Raw genomic sequence first — 20,387 nt, forward strand, 5'->3', positions numbered from 1 at the left:
ATTATTGAGTTATAATATATATCTAAATTTGAATCAGAAACAAATTGGTTTTGGAAAATCTTTTGAAATGGATATAACCATTTTCAAATCCATTTATAATTCCTTATAAATTCATTTACTGAATATTTCTTGAATATAATACCACATGGCAATGATGACTTGCATTATATCATCCAGAATTATCAGATGTGGAGGACTCACTGGTGGATGTTTATGTTAAAATGTATTTTGTGTGTTCTGTTGCTTTTTATTTGTATGACTGACTTGGCAAATGAAATTCATCATATGTTGCAAAACATACTTGGTTAATAAACTATTATTGTACTGGTGTAGAATTAAATGAATGTTGAGAATGTAGCTCCTGTTATATATTTATCCTATAGCATGCACACACAAAGCTGGATTAATGAAAGTTAGATTATTCATTTCTATGCTTTTCTCACCAGATTATAAAATGTCTTCAGCGGGAGCTAAATCGACTCTATGAACTCTTCTGTTCTCGGAACCCAGATTTTGAAGCCCAGGGTGGAAAAGTTTCCATAGTAGCCCATTCGCTGGGCTGTGTAATCACTTATGATATTATGACTGGGTGGTATCCAGTGCGATTCTATGACAAAATGGTCCAGGAGGAAGAAGAGAAGCTGGAGACTAACATGAGTTTTGAGGAACGGGAACTTTTGGATGACATTCTCAAGACCAAACTACGGTGTGGACGGTTAAACGTTCTAATGATCTGATTATATCATGCGGTTATATGAGTTTACTAGACCAAGTGCCGACCCGTTGGGTCTGCTCCCCAACGCGATATTCCAGCACTCACCCGTTCCCCCAACGCAACGCAGGGTTGTGTGGGGGGCAGGGGGTGTGTGGGAGGGGGGTTGTGTGGGTGGGGGGGGGGGGGGGGGGGGGGGGGTGGAAGGGATCTTTATGGCTTAGCAATTTTGGTCCTTCTCTTGCTCCGAGCAAATTTCAGAACTAAGTGCATTGAAGTCTCTGTGGTTTCTGAGCTGTTGTCAGGAATGTTAAGTTGGAGACTGAACTTCAATAACTTTATCAGCAGCTGGTCTGTAAGTGGGATTGAATTCTTTTGCCACAGTGTTGAGATTTGGCCGTATTACTTTCAAAGCTTATTTGGACCCGAGTGAGGTCACGGGTGTGCGTGGACCCAGAAACCGAGCGAAAGCCGCGGGCGGGCGAGGACCCGAGTGAGGTCGCGGGCGGGCGGGCGTGGACCCGAGCGAGGCCGCATCTTCAGTGCGTCTGGGCCAGGCAAGGGGAGGGGGTTTCCAGAACATTCCAGCGTGGCGGCCCCCCCTTGCGAAGAACCCGTTGGGGAGGTGGGGAGGGCGGTGACCCTCTCCCCTTGCGGGGGCATTGTGACATCATTAGAAGCTGCTTGAAGAATCTGTGGCCGTTTTGGCTTTTTTTTTAACTTTAATGATGAATAACTTTTAAAATATAGCATAAAATGTGAAGGGAACCTGTTTATTGCGTTGACCGGATTACTGTGAGTAATAATCTGTAAAAATGTAAACTAGCACGTAGCGTTTTGATGAAGGTAGAAACACACACACACACACACACACACACACACACACACACACAATGAGACTTTTATAGGTATAGAGATATCAGAGGTACATTGTACTCCTCAAATTTACACACAAATATTACTAATTTACAGTTTTGTTTTGCATTTCATGATGCAGTTGGAAAATAGGCTTTGTCATGATTCTTTAGGTTGGATGCTATAGTTATAATCAGTTGACAAACACAGCAAAAGTTTATGTAATAACAATAAAATGCAGCTGCTGGTTTATGCCAAAAATAGACACAAAATGGTGGAGGAACTCAGCAGGTCAGGCAGCATCTCTGGAGAAAATACATAGGTGACATTTCGGGTCGGCTCTGAAGAGGAGTCCCAACCCAATACGTCACCTATCCATTCTCTCCAGAGATGCTATCTGAGCCACTGAGTTACTACTTCATTTTGTTTCCATCTATCTTCAGCAAAAGTTTGTTGGGAGAAAAGAAAAATTCGAGATCTGTACTAAGATGTCTTAATTGCATTGTGTACTAAATGTAGTTGTTTTGATGGAGAGACTTTGGAAGGAGTGCAGAAGAGGTTTAATACAATGCTGCCTAGATTAGAATATTAGCTATAAGGAGAAGTTGTACAAATTCTGATTGTTTTCTCTGGAATGTCAGAGGTTGAGGGTAGAACTGACAGAAGAAAGTCAGAACCTTTATCCTAGGGTAGAAATGTCAAAGATTAGAGGGTACAGATTTAAGGTGCGAAAGGTAAAAAACAAACTAAACTAGATTGCTGGAATGGTATAGTCATTTCTTACCTTATTTTTTATTGGAAGATAGGATTGAATAGGGTGAGATGCAAATTACATAGGATATTTATAGTTTTGAAAGCGGGATTAAAAAATGTTTGCATGTAGAAGCACACGGCTGATCGAATGTACGTGAAAATGAATGATCAAATAAATTGAGGAGGAAATAAGAGATTTTGGATAGGATCTTTCACGTTTCCATGTATATTGAAATGATGCCAAAGTATTAGTCATTTGTCAGTGTAAAGCTTTGATTCAGGAAGCTAGATAACATCAGCCAGATAACCATGGGCCAGTCAGCTTAAAATCAGCAATGGAACACTTTGAGGAAACATGGACAGGTGACATGCCGGGTCAAGACCCTTCTAAGAGAGTTGCTTGTCCATTCCCTCCACAGATGCTGCCTAACCAGCTGAGTTCCACCACCACTTTGTGTTTTACTTAAGATTCCAGCATCTGCTGTTTGTTGTATCTCTCTGGGAAACGCACTCTGGCACAAACTTAAAACTCACCGAGGAAAATATGTGTATGTTCCGACATCAAAATAAGTTTGCTGTTTGAGCAGTTGTTGCATATTCACTGTGTAAAGGTAGAGCATATATGTTTGAGATAGGAAGCTAATTGTAACAAAATTAGATTTTACCAAAGTGATGCTGGAAACCTGTTGTAGGGATTGGTGGATTTGTGTGTATATACTTATCACCTTAAATAAATATTAGCTCCATTTGTTAAAATTTACTGGTATTTCTTATAATGGATACATATATGTGCAATATGCACCAATAACCACTTCGGAAATCTGTTGACAGCAGGGAACAAAGAACTTTAGGAAATTTGGATTTAAGAGCATAAATATTTGCAGTACATTTCTACTTGGGCATTCATTGACATTTCAATATTTTTTTTTCAGATTAAAACATTTAGAAAACCAATTATTGCAAGTAAAAGCTTCAGTGCCACCTAAACTACCTGCCTTGAAATTTAGGGTACGTCTCAATTTATAGTTTGTATATCAGATTCTGTGAACTAGCAACTTGTTCCACGAGCAAGTGTCCACAGTTAACAAGTGAAAATTGTTTAGTTTAAATCTGTTTAATTATTATGTTTTTGTTGATGGATATAACAATTCTTTCTATCATATAATTGTTTGCTTTTTGATAATTTGCTTTAAGACTTCACCAATTAGCTTTCAATCATAATTTTAGTTTATCCAAGTTTGAATTTAGTCAGCAAATATTTTTCCTTTCTGCAGATTAACGATTTAGGCGCAACAATGTAAAGTAAATGTTTAAAGGAAACACAATCAAAAGTGGGCAGCCAAGCAATATACACAATGGCCATCGCACAATGAAGATAATTTTGTACACCATCTATTAACAGTTACAATAGTTATTGATATCAGAATTGTTCATAATTATTCAGAATGCCTTCCCTATCAACCACTAATGCTTCACACTTGGAATACTTACATTGCACTTAATTACAGCAACTAATTCGGGTTAAGTATATTGTCACGTGTCATATATCATTGTCAATGGTACATTGTCATTGTACAATTCATACATGAATACTCCAGTACAACAGCGAGAGTGATGGGAAGATGCAGAGTGCAGAATATAGTTCTCAGCATTGCAACGTAGCAGTTCCATAGACAAAGTCCAATGTCTATAATGGGATAGAGGTGAACCCGACAGTACCGTAGCTTATGCAAGGACTGTTCAAAAGCCTCATAACAGATGGAAGAAGTTATGCCTGAGTCTGGTGCGTGCTTCCAAGCTTTTGTATCATCTGCCCGATGAGAGCAGGGAGAAGAGGGAATAACTGTGGTAAGACAAGTCTTCCATAATGTGGCTGATTTCCCCTGAGGCTCCTGGGACCCTGAGGTAAATGCTGACCTTCATCTCTTTACATCTTTAAAGATGTTCTCTTTACATCTACATCGGTTTCTCCAAGGGCTCCCTTTTATTCTCCCACATCTCAAAAACATGCTGACTATAAGATTAAATGTGTAGGAAGGAACTGCAGATGCTGGTTTTATCCGAAGATGGACACAAAAAGCAGGAGTAAAGGGCCTGTCCCACTTTCACGACCTAATTCACAACCTTTTTTTACTTGTGGACATTTTTCTAGAAAAACGCCCCGACCTACGTGATGCCACGAGTACCTACGACTAGCATCACGACCTACCTACGACCAACCCACGACCTCCTATGACGTCCTATGACCTCCTACGAACTTGTGACGACCATGCTGCGAGTATGATTCTTGAGCAAACTCGGCAGAGGTCGTCAATTAGGTTGTGACAGTGGGACAGGCCCTTAACTCAGCGGGTCAGACAGCATCTGTTCCTGTCTCAGTGGGTGAGACAGGAACTATAAGTGACATTTGGGCAGGTACATGAATAGGAAAGGAGTAGAGAGATATTGGCAAAACTCGAGCAAATGGGGTTAGTTTAGATCAGGGGTCGGCAACCTACGGCCCCCAGGCCGAATGCGACCCGTAACCCGAGATCATCCGGCCCGCAGGCTTTTTTTCCCCGTATTCATCCAGTCCGCAGACTTCCGTCATCTCCGGTACCTCCCCAGGCGCAGTGACGCAAGGACACAAGGAGGCCTGCGCTGGCGGTCGCAATGGTGGAGCCACCGAGCCCCAAGCGCGGCCGAGCCCTGAGTGCAGCCGAGCGCCAAGCTCTGGCTGTATCGCATCCTGCGTAAAGCCACCGGCATGGCCGCACACCTTCTGTGAACACGTGATTCTAAACGTGCACACGTGCCAGCTATCTGGAGCGGGATGGGGGCGGGATCCATGTGTACACCTGATAGATGTGGCCCGCCATCTGCTCACAGACATGCGTCCTAGCCCCTATGCAGAACAAGGTTGCCGACCCCTGGCTTAGATGGTGCATCTTGTTCAGGTTGGGCTGAAGGGCCTGTTTCTGCTCTGTATGATTCTATGACCCTACCGAGTCCACGTCGACATCACACTAGTTCTATACTATCCTACTTTCTCATCCACTCCCTGCCCACTAGGGACATTTACAGAGGCCAATTCACCTACTAACCTGCACAAATGTGTGAGGAAACGGAACAGCCAGCGGAATCCCATGCTGTCACAGGGAGGACATGCAAACGCCACACAGTCAGCACCCAAAGTCAGGATCGAATTGAGGTCTCTGCCACTGTGAGGCACAGCTCTACCAGCTGCTCTACTGTGCCGCCCTTATGGCGATATGTAAAATAATAAGTTAGGGGGAAATAAATGAGGAAATTGTATTGTTCTATGCAATTTAGAAATGACTTCCTTCCACGTTATGAGAAAGTATAAGAAATTCTATTTATAAAATCCAGAGCATTTTTATTTCAGGTTGAAAACTTCTTCTGTATGGGATCCCCGCTCGCTGTTTTCCTTGCACTCCGTGGCCTCCGTCCTCAAAATAGTGGTCAACAGGATCATATTCTACCAAAAAGTATATGTGGTCGGCTGTACAACATATTTCACCCAACTGACCCAGTGGTAAGTGGTAAGCTCTCATTCCATCTATATTATGCAGCTTAGTCATAATTATAATCTTGTCATTATTGGAATAAGATTAGAAGTGGATTTCCATTTTATGCACCCCCTTCCCAACTATATAAGACTATGGTTAGGCTACATATGGAGTGTTGTGTGCAATTCTGATCACCCCAATACAGAAAGGAGATGGAGGTTTTGTAGAAGGTGTAAAAGAAGTCTATCAGAACTCAGAATGATGCCTGGATTAGTGGGCATTAGCTATAAGGAGGGATGGTCAGACTTAGATTGTTTTCTCAGGAGCATCACAGGTTGAGGGGAGATCTGGTAGAAGTATAAAATTATGAGATGCATTGATAGAGTAGGCAGTCTAAACATTTTTCCTCGGGTGGAAATATCAAAGACTGGAGGGCATAGCTTTAATGTCAGAGGGTTCAGATTTGAAGGAGATGTGGAGGGCACAGAGTGCGGTTAGTGTCTGGAACGGGCTGACAGGGCTGGTGATGGAGGCAGGAAGGACCTGTTTAGATTCTTAATTTCTCACGATTTTTCGACAATATTAGGTCAGTGACACTGGGGTAGAGATACAGCTTTACAGTGCCAGAGATCTGGGTTTGATCCGGATTATCATAGAACTAGTGTATGACTGATCATTGGTTGATGCAGACTCGGTGGGCCGAAGGGCCTGTTTCCATGCTGTATCTCTAAACTAAAATGAAATTTGCTGCTTCGCTGAAGTGAGACGTGCCAGAGACTTTAATGAGTGTTCCATCTTAATTTTAACTGTAGGCCTATCGATTGGAACCTCTGATCCTGAAGTATTACTATAACATAGCACCACTCCAGATACATTGGTACAACACCTCAGTCCTAATAAAGTACGATGACATAAAGCCGACCTTCATCAAGCCGACCAGGGAGTCGCAGGCTCAATCCATGGTGCCCTCAACAGCTACCTCAAACACAGAACTGGACGTCTTGTCAAGTCCAAGTACCTCGCCGGTCATGCCTCGTCGGAACTACGGGGAATCAATAACTAGCCTAGGCAAAGCAAGTATAATGGGTGAGGTACTAAAAGCGCGCTTGTTTACTTCAAAAGATAATTGAACTACTGTGTGCAGGATGCAATGTACAACAATGTGTGTACATTGTTGATCTTCCACAACCAAGAGAGAGTCAAGAGTGTTAAATTGTCATATGTACCGACAACGGAACAATCACGCTCTTACTTGCCTCAGAGTTACAGCAAATGTACGACACACAGCTAATCAATAATAATGATTCTTGTCATTGCAATAATAACGTGTAGGGAGGGGATGTGAAAGTGACATAACTGGTGTGAAAAGGTGATCGATGGTTAGCATGGACAGGATGGGTTGGAGGGCCTGTTTTCATGCGGTTTCTCTAAAACTAAAACTAAACTGATCCAATATAATTGATATATATAAGTACATAGGATGGAGAATAGCATAGTGCAGGAGCAGACCTTTCGGCCCACAGTGTCCATAACGGACGATGCTAAATTGAACTAATCTCCGAGTCCGATCCTGACTACGGGTGATGTCTGTACATAGTTGTGACCTGCATCGGTTTTCTCTGAGATCTTCTGTTTCCTCCCACACTCCAAAGACACACATGTTTGTAGGTTTATTAGCTTGGTAAATATAAAAATTGTCCCTAGCGTGTGTAGGATAGTGTTATTGTGTGGGGATCACTGGTCTGCGCGGACCAGGTGGGCCAAAGGGCCTGTTTCTGCGCTGTATCTCTAAACTAAACATCTCCTTTAAACTTTGGTTCTCACCTTAAAGCATTTTCTTTCTGCATCCCAAAGCCTTACTGGTTTGTAGATTAATTGACGTCTGTAAATCGTCCCCGGTATGTAGAGAGTGAATGTGAAAGTGGGATAACATAGAACTAGTGTGAACCAGTGATCGATGTTTGGCATGGACGAAGTGGGCCAAAGGTCTGTTTTCATGCTGTTTATTTCTATCGGCACGATGGAGCAGCGGTAAGTTGCTTCGCCAGAGACCCGGGTTCGATCCCGACTACGGGTGCTGTCTGTATGGATATTGTACGTTCTTCCCGTGACTGCGTGGGTTTTCTCCATGTTCTTCATTTTCTCCCCACACTAAAGACGTACAGGTTTGTAGGTAAATTGGCTTTGTATAAATGTAAATTGTTTCTAGAGTGTGGGATAGTGTTAATATGCGGGGATCGCTGGTCGGCGTGGAGTTGGTGGGCCAAAGAGCCTGTTTCTATGCTGTATCTCTAAAAACTAAAACAATCAATGGATCAAATATTGGAGGAGGCATAAGTTGGCAGAGGGGAGCAGTATACGTGGATGAGATGAGCCAAAAGAGCCCATTGCTGAACTGTATGATTCCAGGAAAGGAAAAGGCCTTTGTGCATCTCTCCTTTCAGGTTTCAATGAGATCACCTCTGATTCTCCATCTGATAGACCAATCGGCTCAGTCTACTTAATTTCTCCCGACATAACCAGTATTCCTCCTGCCCCCCCTCCCTCCCTGTTACCAAATCGTGGGAATAAGTCTCTGTGAACCTTTGCTTCACCCCTCCATTATAAGTTTATGCTTCCTTGGGTAGTGAGACCAGACCAGTGAACAAAATCCAAGATGCAGTCATCAGGCCCCCGAGATGAAGTCATCAGGCCCCCAAGATGCAGTCATCAGGCCCCCAAAGCACTGCACAGAGCTGCCAAGTAGTACGGATTATTCGTATTTTGTACGGAAATGCGGTCAGAATACAGATGTATGGATTTGCTTTGTAAAATACGGGTTTTTAAAAAATCAGCCTGACGTCCTGTTTCATAGATAGATAGCCTTTATTGTCATTCAGACCGAAGTCTGAACGAAATTTCAGCAGTCATACATACATTACAATAAAAACAACAATAAACACATATTAACATCCACCACAGTGAGTCCACCCAGCATCTCCTCACTGTGATGGAGGCAAAAGTCTGCAGTCCCTTTCCTCCTCTTCTCCCTCTGGGCTGAGGCGATACCCCCCGGGCGATGTTACAAATCAGTCTCGCGGCTCAAACACCGCGGCCCGGGGTGGTTGAAACTGCCGCCCACCAGTCCTGCAGACGCAGCCGCTGGCCCGCGGCCAAACCCGGACTCAGGCCACCACCGCCAGAACACCGTCCCAGCCACCCTCACGTGAGTACCGTACCGTCTTCAGCCTCGGGCTGGGCCGCCCTGACATGGGCGCCGAACCTCCCTCTGGCTGGGCCGCCCCGACTTGGGCGTCGCTTCTCCCTCTGGCCGGGCTGCCCCGACTTGGGCGTCGCTTCTCCCTCTGGCCGGGCTGCCCCGACTTGGGCGTCGCTTCTCCCTCTGGCCGGGCTGCCCCGACTTGGGCGTCGCTTCTCCCTCTGGCCGGGCCGCCCCGACTTGGGCGTCGCTTCTCCCTCGGGCCGGGCTGCCCCGACTTGGGCGTCGCTTCTCCCTCGGGCCGGGCCGCACCTCCCCGAGCTCGGCCGCTCCGACGGGAGCCTCGTTCCACCCTCGGGCTGGCCGCCCTCACGGGAGCGTCACAACCTCTCACGGGAGCACTGTTCCATCCCTGAGCCGGACCGCCCTCACGGGAGCGAGCTCAGGGCGAGTCCTGACGGGCTCTGCCTCCGGACCCTCGAGGTCGCCAGCTCCATTAGGCCTCAGCGCAGACGGAGGCAGAGAAGGGGAATACGACAAAAAAGTCGTATTCCCCCGCAGGGAGAGACTGCAAACCCCGTTTCAACCCCCCCCCCCCCCCCAAAACACAAACTAAGAACCAAAAACTAGACTAACCAAAACGAAATAAACAACACAAAAAACACAAACAAACGGGACCGCCGGTGAGCCGCTGCTGCCAGGGCAGCGCCGCCACATCTTGCTGCTTAAACAATGCAAGGTCATACTGTACCTCTAAAAATTATAGCAGACTAATATATCTATTATTATTATAAATTTCAAGATCTGGATGATTATCTTTGTAAGCTTTGATCTGCCTGTCCCCCTACAGGTTTAAACAGCGCTGTCGGTTTAACGCTTGGGAATTGAACAGCGCTATGGGTTCTAAAAATAGCGCTCCCAGCAGGAGCCCTGTTGTCTTTACATACAGCGCTATGGCCACAGCACTATGGATCACAGACTCGTCAGTTAAATAACTTTGATCCAAAGGACGGATCCCCCCCCCCCCCCCCCCCCCCCCCCCCCTCCGACACGGACACAGAGCGATCGCCGGCCGCCTTTTTTTTGTTAAAAATCTATTTCTTTCGGGGTTTTTTAAAATTTCCGGCTTACCATTTCTGTACTTTTTTGATAGCTGCCATGACCCGTTTGATGTCATCCTTCACTCTGCTCCTTGTCTCAATCCGCACCGATCTGTCGTACATGCTGTGTGTTTCTGTGTTTCTGTGAATGTGTGTGTGAGTGTGTGTTTCTGTGTGTGTGAGTGTATGTGTTTCTGTGCGTGTGTGTGTTTCTGTGAATCTGTGTGTGTGTGTGTTTCTGTGTGTGTGTGTGTGTGTGTTTGGCGGAGTCTGGGGAGAAGCGCCGGCACCAAGAGCGAACGAACGCGCGGACAGACGAATGAAAGCAGCAATCATAGAGCAGAATAGGTGACATTTCGGGTCGAGACCCTTCTTCAGACTGACAGTCAAGGGAAAGGGAAACGGGAGATATAGGCATATTGTATTCAAATTTATTGTATATTGTATTGTATTCAAATTTATTGTCATTGTCTCAGTTAGAGACAACAAAATGAATTTCCCTTACAGGCAGTATCATAAAAATAAAAATAAAAATAAATAAATAATAATAAATAATAAAACATATTAAAAATAAAATAGAATTTAAAAAAAAGCACAAACACTGAAAGTCCACGACACAACATAACACAATGGCACCAAGGTGAGGAAGGCACCATAGTCCAGCCAGCCTCCCCTCCGTTCTTCCCAGATGTTCACTCGTGGTCGAGGCCTTCCTAGCACCCGCAGTCGCCGCCCCGGGTGGCCCGATGTTCAGGCCCTCACGCCGGGCTGGTGGAACGCCGACGCCGAACCCCGACGGTGAACATCCTCCTCCTCAGCGGCCTGGACCTCCTGATCAGCCGCCTCCCGCAGCCGGAGTCCGCAGCCCCCGAGTCCGCAGCCCCCGAGTTCGCAGCCCCCGAGTCCGCTGCAATAAAATTCTAACGCTGCAGCTTAATAGGCGCATAAATGCAAGAACACACAGATAAATATATAATAAATAACAATATTAGACATTAATAACAATAATACTAGGTAACCAAAATAATGCAAAATCCAACAAAGAACACTGTTCATAGATCATAGTTGTTGAGGTTAGTGTTGTATTCAAGAGCCTGGTGGTCGTTGGGGGGAAAAGCTGTTCATGAACCTGGAGGTCACAGTTTTCAGGATTCTGTACCACCTTCCTGATGGTACATCTAAATAGATATATCTGAAATGTCTACAGTAGTGAGATGTATCTGAGGTGAATGCAGTAGTGAGATGTATTCAAAATGTATAGGAGTGAGTGTAACAGAGATGTAACCGAAATGTGTACATATCGAGAATCTGAGATGTATCTCTTTGCTGGGATTCTCAAACTAGGAACTTCCTAGAAAAAGAGACTGTTTATTTAGGATGATAATAAGGAATAATTTATTTCAAAAGGTAGTCAGCCTTTGGGAATGTTGTACCACTCATGATTGATGAATGAATACCACTCAGTCATTACAAATGGGGAAAATAGAGTTTGATATATGTTTATATATCAAAATATATGGATGCTATAAGAGGAAGTTGTGTTGAAGATCTTGCACATGGCACAGGAGGTTGAAGTTCACTTTTGGTCTACATGTGCCTCTTGTGTGATCTTGTAAAACTTTTTGGACCTCAAAATGGTCTTGGTTCCTTCAGGTGATGCTCATGATCGTGTATCAGTTAATTGACAATGTTTCAATCTATTCGGTCAGTCTGAAGAAATGTCACAACTTGAAGCATCGTCTGTCCATTACTTGCCTGGCCCGCTGAGTTACTCCAGCACTTTGAGTTTTGCTCAGGATTCTATGTGTCTCCATTTTCAATTTATCCCGTTGTTCCAAGTGTGAGGACATTTACCAAGCCAAATGGTTTCTTAAACTCTTCAGTTAAATAACTTGGACGTATTGTTATTTATCAGTTTAAAAAGTATGGGCACAGTGCCTTAAGCCCCTGTTCCACTTGCGTGTCCTTGGCACGCTAATTACGCGACCTCGTGGTCGCGTTAAGGCGCGACGGTCCCGCGAAGGTCACGCGCTTCTTCATGCGCCCGCACAACCGTCTGGAGCGCGTGAAGTCATTTGAAGATGGACACAAAATGCTGGAGTAACTCAGCGGGACCGGCAGCATCTCTGGAGAGAAGCATTGGGTGATGTTTCAGGTCGAGACCCTTCTTCAGTCTGAAAGAAGGGCCTTGACCCGAAACGTCATCCATTCCTCTCTCCAGAGATGCTGCCGGTCCCGCTGAGTTATACTCCTGCATTTTGTGTCTATCTTCAATTTTCTTGGCCCTGCTCTGGGAGTAGAAGTGGGGGCAGATCCGGACCGCAACGGCCATGAGCCTCAGGCCGAGTTCGATGATCGTTTGCCTGCTTCTGCTGCTGTTGGAGGTGAGACGTTGCATCGCGCCAGGGTCTTGGGCCAGTCCCACTTTGGCCGTCAGTTACGCGACAGGCCGGTGGTGCGTGAAGATTTAATTCGCTACAAAATTTCGGAGCACTGCGCGATATCGCGCACAATTACATACCCCTCCGCGCTTCTCAGTGGCCACACGACGCCTGTGCGCATCAACGCGACGACGAGGTCGCGTAATTTGCATGCCAAGGACACACAAGTGGGACAGGGCCTTTACAATCAGCAGAGCTGCTTCATGAGATTATATGCGTCTTTAAGAAAGTAAGATTATTGGCCATCTCATCTTGTATAGGCTTGTATTTTTTTTTTAGCGTGTAGGAGGCTTTTCATTTCACTGCACATCTCGTATGTGTATGTGACGAATAAACTTGACTTGACTTGAGAAGTGAACTTATGGAGATGTGCTTGATCATAAGGGGCAGGGCCGGCCTTAAACCGATTTGACCGATTGCTCCTAATTGGGCCCCGCGCCTAAGCGGGGCCCCGCATTAATGTTCCGTATTTCGTACGGATATACGAATTCTCTTTGTTAAATAAAGATTTTTTTTAATTCGCCAACCGGATTTTTTTTAAACGAACATGTATAACAACCGCTGCACGGCCATCAGGCACAAACGATTTGTTAACTAGTACTGTTAGCACTTCTTAACAGCAAGTAGTTAACACCTTGTTATGCAATGTCATCAATCTGCATCCATCCGCTTTCCTCAGTAAATGTTATTGTATTCACCAGTCATTGAAAGTAGGCATGCAGGTGCAGCAGGCAGTGAAGTATTAGTGATGCCGTGTTCCTTTGAATAAAATTCACGCGGCATCATTGTTTAAAACACAATTACATTTACTGAGGAATGTAGATCGATGACACGTTGAGAATTTCATTAAACTCACCATCATGAGTGAGGGCCCCGGACCGCGAGAAGGGGCTTCTCCCTGGTGTGCAGGTTAGTCATTCACCTACCGACCCACGTTGTGTCTCTCTGTCTTTTGCTCTCTCCCTCCTTACCTCTTTCTCTCGCGCTCTCTCTCCCGCTCCCCATCTCGTCTCTCTCCAGCTCTCCCACTCCTTCTCTATCACCCTGTCGCCTCAGCATTCCCGGAATCATTGACGTCTTGCGGTAGACAAAAATGCTGGAGAAACCCAGCGGGTGAGGCAGCCTCCAGCGCTCTGTGTTTTTTGTTTGACTCTGAAGTTGAAGGTGGCTCAGCGGGACGGGCAGCGGCTCTGGGGAGAGGGTTGCGTTTCTGGTCGAGACCCTTCTTCAGACAATCACAAGTACTCTCACCGACGCGAGTTCAGTTCAGTCTGAAGAAGGGTCTTCTCTTCAGAGTCGCTGCGCTGCCTGTCCTGCTGAGTTACTCCAGCTTTATGTCTATCTTCAATTTCAGAGAATTACAATTTCTCACGGGGGGCTTATAATGTCTCTAAACCCCTCTGGGACCCTCTGAACACCTCTAAACCCCCTCTAGCCCCCCTATTCCCCTCTAAACAATTCTAAACACACCTGAACCCATCTGAAGCCCTCTAAACATCTCTAAACTGTTTAAACCCCTCTAAACTAGGAGGCTGCAAGGTGACTTGGATAGGCTGGGTGAGTGGGCAAATGCATGGCAGATGCAGTATAATGTGGATAAATGTGAGGTTATCCACTTTGGTGGCAAAAACAGGAAAGTAGACTATTATCTGAATTGTGGCCGATTAGGAAAAGGGGAGATGCAACGAGACCTGGGTGTCATGGTTCACCAGTCATTGAAAGTAGGCACGCAGGTGCAGCAGGCAGTGAAGAAAGCGAATGGTATGTTAGCATTCATAGCAAAAGGATTTGAGTATAGGGGCAGGGAGGTTCTACTGCAGTTGTCCAGGTTCTTGGTGAGACCACACCTGGAGTATTGGTACAGTTTTGGGCTCCTAATCTTGCCATAGAGGGAGTACAGAGAAGGTTCACCAGACTGATTCCTGGGATGTCAGGACTTTCATATGAAGAAAGACTGGATAGACTCGGCTTGTACTCGCTAGAATTTAGAAGATTGAGGGGGGATCTTATAGAAACTTACAAAATTCTTAAGGGGTTGGACAGGCTATATGCAGGAAGATTGTTCCCGATGTTGGGGAAGTCCAGAACAAGGGGTCACAGTTTAAGGATAAAGGGGAAATCTTTTAGGATTGAGATGAGAAAAATGTTTTTTACACAGAGCGGTGAATCTGTGGAATTCTCTGCCACAGAAGGTAGTTGAGGCCAGTTCATTGGCTATATTTAAGAGGGAGTTGGATGTGGCCCTTGTGGCTAAAGGGATCAGGGGGTATGGAGAGAAGGCAGGTACAGGATACTGAGTTGGATGATCAGCCATGATCATATTGAATGGCTGTGCAAGCTCGAAGGGCCGAATGGCCTCTACTCCCGCACCTATTGTCTATGGTTTTATGACTGCGTCCAACTGCTGTCTGGTTCGTTGATCGGTTTGCTAGATATGAACTGTTTTGGGAGAGAAAAATGCTCACGGCAGACCAAACGTGTTAAACAGAAATTGGTCAGATATTGAGCTTTACACAGTGAGAAATCATGTGAAATAATCACTGAATTTAATTTTAAATGAATGTACCTGCATGTTATACTGTTTAGTTTGGAGATACAACCAGATAGTCTGGTTGATACAACCAGATTAGTTTGGAGGTACAACCAGATAGTCCACTGAGTTCGCACCGACCAGCGATTTTTGTTACAGATTTGACAATTTTATTTGGCGGCCAATCAAACGCTGTCTCTAATGGGGTTGCATCCAATCACCAACCAGCTTGCCTTAAAATCCCCGTCCAATCAACAAATAGGTCTCCTCCCGTCCAATCAGCCGCTGTCTCCAAGGACATTGTGTCCAATCACATAATTAGAATCTACGATAAATGTTGGAAGTCAGCGGAGCTACTGACAGGCAAACGGGAGGGAGCAGGAGACATTCACACAGTGAATAATCCATAGCACCTAGTGTACAATTTCATAATATATACTAAATAACTGGGCTGACACACCTTGGCTGGGAATCTGGGGTTCACCAAAATTGTTCCCAATTGGGCTCCGCACCCCCTAAGGCCGGCCCTGATAAGGGGCATGGATAAAGTGAATGCTCGCAGTCATTTTCCCAGGTTAGGGGATTCTAAAATTAGAGAGGATCGGCTTAAAGTGAGAGGGGAGAGATTTCAGAGGAAGCTCAGGGGCAGCTTTTTCATTCAGTGGTTTGACTGTATCTGGAATAAGCTGGCAGAAGAAGCTGTCAAGGCCGATAAAATTATGATTTTTAACAAACATCTGGGTAGATATAAGGATAGGAAGGGTCAGAGGGCATTGGGCCAAATGCAAACAAATGGGACAAGATTGGTATGCCAACTAGGGCTGCATGGATAAGGCCAGAGGGTCTGTTTCCATGCTGCACAGCTTATGACTATCTTTAATTAATTTTCACTTTTGCTTTGTTTTTAGGAGCTGCACATATAGGCAAAGGTATTGGAGGGATTTTGTTTGCAAGATTCTCCCGCTCGCCCGTAGTGACACAGGTCAGTGAAGAATACAAGGAGGTAGCAGATGAGGAAAGGAAGACCATCGATGTTCCATTTAGTCCAAAATTGTTGTCACGGACCGACTCTGGAATTTTGTTTGGACCAGGTTAGTTTATGAATGCAGATTTTGTCAGGTAAAAACATTTGCAAAATTTTGTTTTTCTCTAAAGTTGTTTAGCACCATGTTTAATAAAATGAGCGGTGATATAATCATTGTATTATTTTCTATGAGCTTATCTTTTAAAATCAGAATGTTAGATTTTATTTAGTGTTATGTGATTGAGAATTTTTTGTTTTCATGAGCGATGTGCAATTGGAATAATTCCCATGTTATTTCCCATAGTCATTGAGCTGTACAGCATGGAAACAGGCCCTTTGGCCCAGCTTATCCATGTTGAGCAAGATGGCGTAGCTGACCAAGACCCTTTTGCCTGCATTTGTCCCACATCCCTCGTAACCCTTCATATTCATATATCCAAATATCTTAATTGTATCCACTTCTATGGCGACTCCTTCGAAATATGTACTACCCTCCAAGTGGAAAAAGTTGCTGCTGAGATGCCACTTAAATCTGTATCTATCTGGTACAAATGAAAATGTCCATAACAGATTATAGTTGCTGAGGTTAGTGTTGTGCAGTGTTCAAGATTTTGATGGTTGCTGAGAAGTAGCTGTTCTGGAACCTACCGGTCACAGATTTTGGGCTCCGGTACCTTTATCCCGATAATAGTAGCAAGATGAGAGCGTGGTCAGGATGATGTGAGGCTTTGATAATAGCTGCCTTCTTGAGGCAGATTTTCCAGTAGATATCTTTGTTGGTGGGATGGTCAGTTCCTGTGATGCATCGGACAGTGTCTATTTTACTTGCTGAAGTCTCCTTTGGTTGTATCAGGGTTGGTTTAGGAACAATCAGTATGCTCTCTACAGAGCTTGATGACAATAACAGTGACCTAAAAGATGCAAATTCAGTCCCCGCCATCATAATTGATTGCCCAGATTTCCAGATGTTTTTTAATAACCAAAGATATATTGAACCTTCCACCAGATATTTTCTCAAAGGAACGGCAGGCAGGGAGACGTGAAGGAATATGTTGATGCTGATCTGCTATAGTGTGTTTATTTCAATGCAAGGAGTATTGTGGAGAAAGCAGATGAACTTAGAGCAGTGCTTGGGACTGTGTTGTGGCTATTGCAAAAACGTGGTGGTGGGAGGATCACAAGGCAGCTAAATGTTCTGGAGTTTCGATGTTTCAGACGTGATCGGGAGATAGACAAAAGAGGTGGAGGAGTTGTGCTAGTCATGGCGGTATTCCGAGTGAACATACTAGAGGATTTGACTGCACAGGCGATATGGGTAGAGCTTAGAAATAAGAATGGTGCACGCTGTCTAATTGAATTGCACGACAGGCCTCCCAATAGCATGCAAGAGATGGAGGAGCAGATATATATATACAGATTACTGAAAGAAGCCAAAGCTCCGAGGTTTGACAACTCATAGGCAGATTGGTTAGTAGGTTTGTAGATGACTCCCAAGACCTTGAAGTCACCGACTGTGAGGTCTGTCAAGGTATACAGATCAGCAACAGAAATGGGCAGAGAAATGGCAAATGGAGTTTAATCTGAGCAAGTGTGAGGTGTTGCGTTTTGGGAGATCAAATATAAGGGGAAAATATACAATTAACAGCATCAATGTGCAGAGACATCTTGGGGTCCAAAGCCATAGCACTCTGAAAGTGGCAACATAGGTAGACAGTGTGGTAAAGAAGGCATATGGTATGCTTGCTGTCACAGTTCAGGGCATTGAGTATAAGAGTCAAGAAGTCATGACACCGCCATATAGGACTTTGGTTAGGCTGCATTTGGAGTATTGAGTACAGTTCTGGTCATCCCATCACAGAAAAAATGTGGAGGCTTTGGAAAGGATACAGAGGTGGTTTACCAGAATTACGCCTGGATTAGGGAATATTAGCCACAGAGAGACGTTGGACAGACATAGACTCTTTTCTCTGGAACACCGGAGTTGCAGGTAGTTCTGATAGAAGTATATTAAATTATGAGAGGCATAGATAGGATAGACAGAACTTTTTCTCAGGAAGGATAAATCAAATACTAGAAGGCATAGCTTTAAGGTTTGAGGGGCAAAGTTTAAAGGAGATGTGCCGAGCAACTTTTTTTACACTGAGAGCGGTGAGTGCCTGGAACGCGCTGCCGCGGGTGATGGTTGCGGCGGATACGATAGTGGCATTTAAAATACTTTGGATTAGGCATGTGGATATGCAGGGACTGGAGGGATATGAATTATGTACAGGTAGATACGAGATGATCTTGGGCATCACGTTCGGCACAGACATTGTAGGCCGAAGGGCCTGTTCTTGTGCTGCTCTATTCTATGATCGAACACTTCAATGCGGGTCAGATGATTTATTGTGGTACTTCCTGCACTGTATAATAATACAATGTACCTCCAGCTGGTTGGAGAGAAAGCCTTTAAATAACATTCAGCAAATGTTGACCTGAGCCTCACAAAGATCCACTTGGACTTTCCATCCTGGATGTCCTTTCCTTGCCCCCTACATGTCCCCTTCTCTTGCACTCCCCTTTTTGTTCTTTGAAGTAACTCTCAGCATTTGGACCTCCACAAATCCTTGGGAGGGAGACTATTTGCCAGCTGTTCACCTCCTCTGTAAGTACTTTCTTCGGCTTATCCGATGATGACAGACTACACTTGCTTGTGGTACCCCACATCATTGAAAGATCTGTCATCCCTGACTGTTCAAACATACACGCGTGGAATCCCTTCTTTGATGGGGTTTTGGAGAAGAAAGTGAAAGGAAGTGTCCATGGGCTACATCTGGATTGGAGTCGTACAACCCTTTATATGAGTAGCCTACAGGACTGATTTTCCCTTCAGTCCTTCAATTATAAGTTGCCGTTGAGGTATAATTGAGACCACTCTGAGCATGTAATTACAGCAAAGGAAATAAAGACAGCTTCATGTAAAAATAGTATTGTTGAACATTTTCCATGTTGATTCTGATGGGTATTTTTCTTTCTCTGTCAGAGTTAGAACATCGCCTTGATTTTGAGCTGCGGGAGGGCCTTGTAGAGAGTAGATACTGGTCGGCAGTCACATCGCACACTTCGTACTGGTCTTCTCTAGACGTCGCCCTCTTCCTGCTCTCCTTTTTGTACACACAGAGACCAGGGAATGAAAGAAACACGGAAACCAGCTGATTGTCAGGAGAAGTGTGGAGAGGTACCAATGGAACTGCTGCTTAAAGTGCAATGAAAAAATATGAATCACTGTTTTTGTTTCTTTTGTTTTTTTATTATATTTTCTAGAATCCATAATGAATACTAGAAGACTTATTTCTAAATAAAATACTCAAACTAGATAAGTTATTAAAAAGACTTTCCAACCTTTGTCCTTGTTTTGTGTAATTCAGATGTGTAAAGCTAGTCATCTTGGTTTGAGACTAACACTATGGTGGAATTTATAATTTAAAGCTTGATTTGTATATGTTTGAAACATGCAAACTATATATAAATACTTGAAGAATGTTTTGTATTTGAAGCATAACTCACTTATGAATGTCGATATGCAGTTTGCACTTAAACCATCCACCTTCCAGTCCTTGTCTTACAACTAGGCAGTGTAGCTAACAATGAACTGTTTACACATTTGAAGTACAAAATGTATTTTGGTGCTTATAATTTTTGTTAATATGATATCACTAATATTTTTCACTTGTTTACTGGGTCATGTACAAATATATTTTGGCTGTAAAAGCTACACTGTGCTATTGTATAGTGCAGGAGGCACCATATTGTCATGTTCTGTGTTTCTCTTTAATTTTACAGTCAATAAACACCCTGGAGGTTTTATACAGCACTGTGGTTGATTCTAATCTCAAATCAAGCTAAACAAATGCTCCTTGCATTTTAAAATGGCTGCTGATTCGAAAGGGTAGGAATAATTTCCAAGTGTTCATTAGTTTAAAAAAACGCTCAGCCTGGGTATTCTTTTAGAGTCAAGAGAGTCGTGAGTGTTTTGTTGTCATATGTCCCAAAACGGAACAATGACATTCTTACTTGATAAATGAAAGTCATACAGCATGGAAACAGGTCCTTCAGCCCATCTTGTCCTTGCTAACGAAGATGCTCTATTTAAGCTAGTCTAATTTGGCCCATACCCCTATAAACCTTTCTTGACCAAAACCCTCCTTTCCATATGATTTAGAGACCTGGATTACCAATGATCTATTATATGAAGAATGTGGAGGCTTTGGAGAGGGTGCAGTAG

The 20,387-nt window shown here is 44.2% G+C and overlaps 1 protein-coding gene across 3 annotated transcripts in view; it reads left to right on the forward strand.

The window, feature by feature from the left end:
- The window catches only part of ddhd1 (DDHD domain containing 1), a 56,285-nt gene extending 36,309 nt beyond the window's left edge, over window positions 1-19,976 (forward strand). For 2 of the 3 annotated variants that reach the window (XM_033027265.1, XM_033027264.1), the window contains 6 exons: window positions 447-706; window positions 3,253-3,328; window positions 5,706-5,855; window positions 6,642-6,915; window positions 16,008-16,190; window positions 19,146-19,976. In XM_033027265.1, coding sequence (XP_032883156.1) covers window positions 447-706; window positions 3,253-3,328; window positions 5,706-5,855; window positions 6,642-6,915; window positions 16,008-16,190; window positions 19,146-19,318 — 1,116 coding nt within the window. In that variant the 3' untranslated portion in view covers window positions 19,319-19,976. Of the gene's footprint in view, window positions 1-446; window positions 707-3,252; window positions 3,329-5,705; window positions 5,856-6,641; window positions 6,916-16,007; window positions 16,191-19,145 lie in introns of those variants that run through there. The other variant, XM_033027266.1, reaches the window with a different exon arrangement.
- The last annotated feature ends 411 nt before the right edge of the window (window positions 19,977-20,387 follow it).

The sequence above is a fragment of the Amblyraja radiata genome, chromosome 9 (genome assembly GCF_010909765.2).
Source record: "Amblyraja radiata isolate CabotCenter1 chromosome 9, sAmbRad1.1.pri, whole genome shotgun sequence".
NCBI lineage: Eukaryota > Metazoa > Chordata > Chondrichthyes > Rajiformes > Rajidae > Amblyraja > Amblyraja radiata.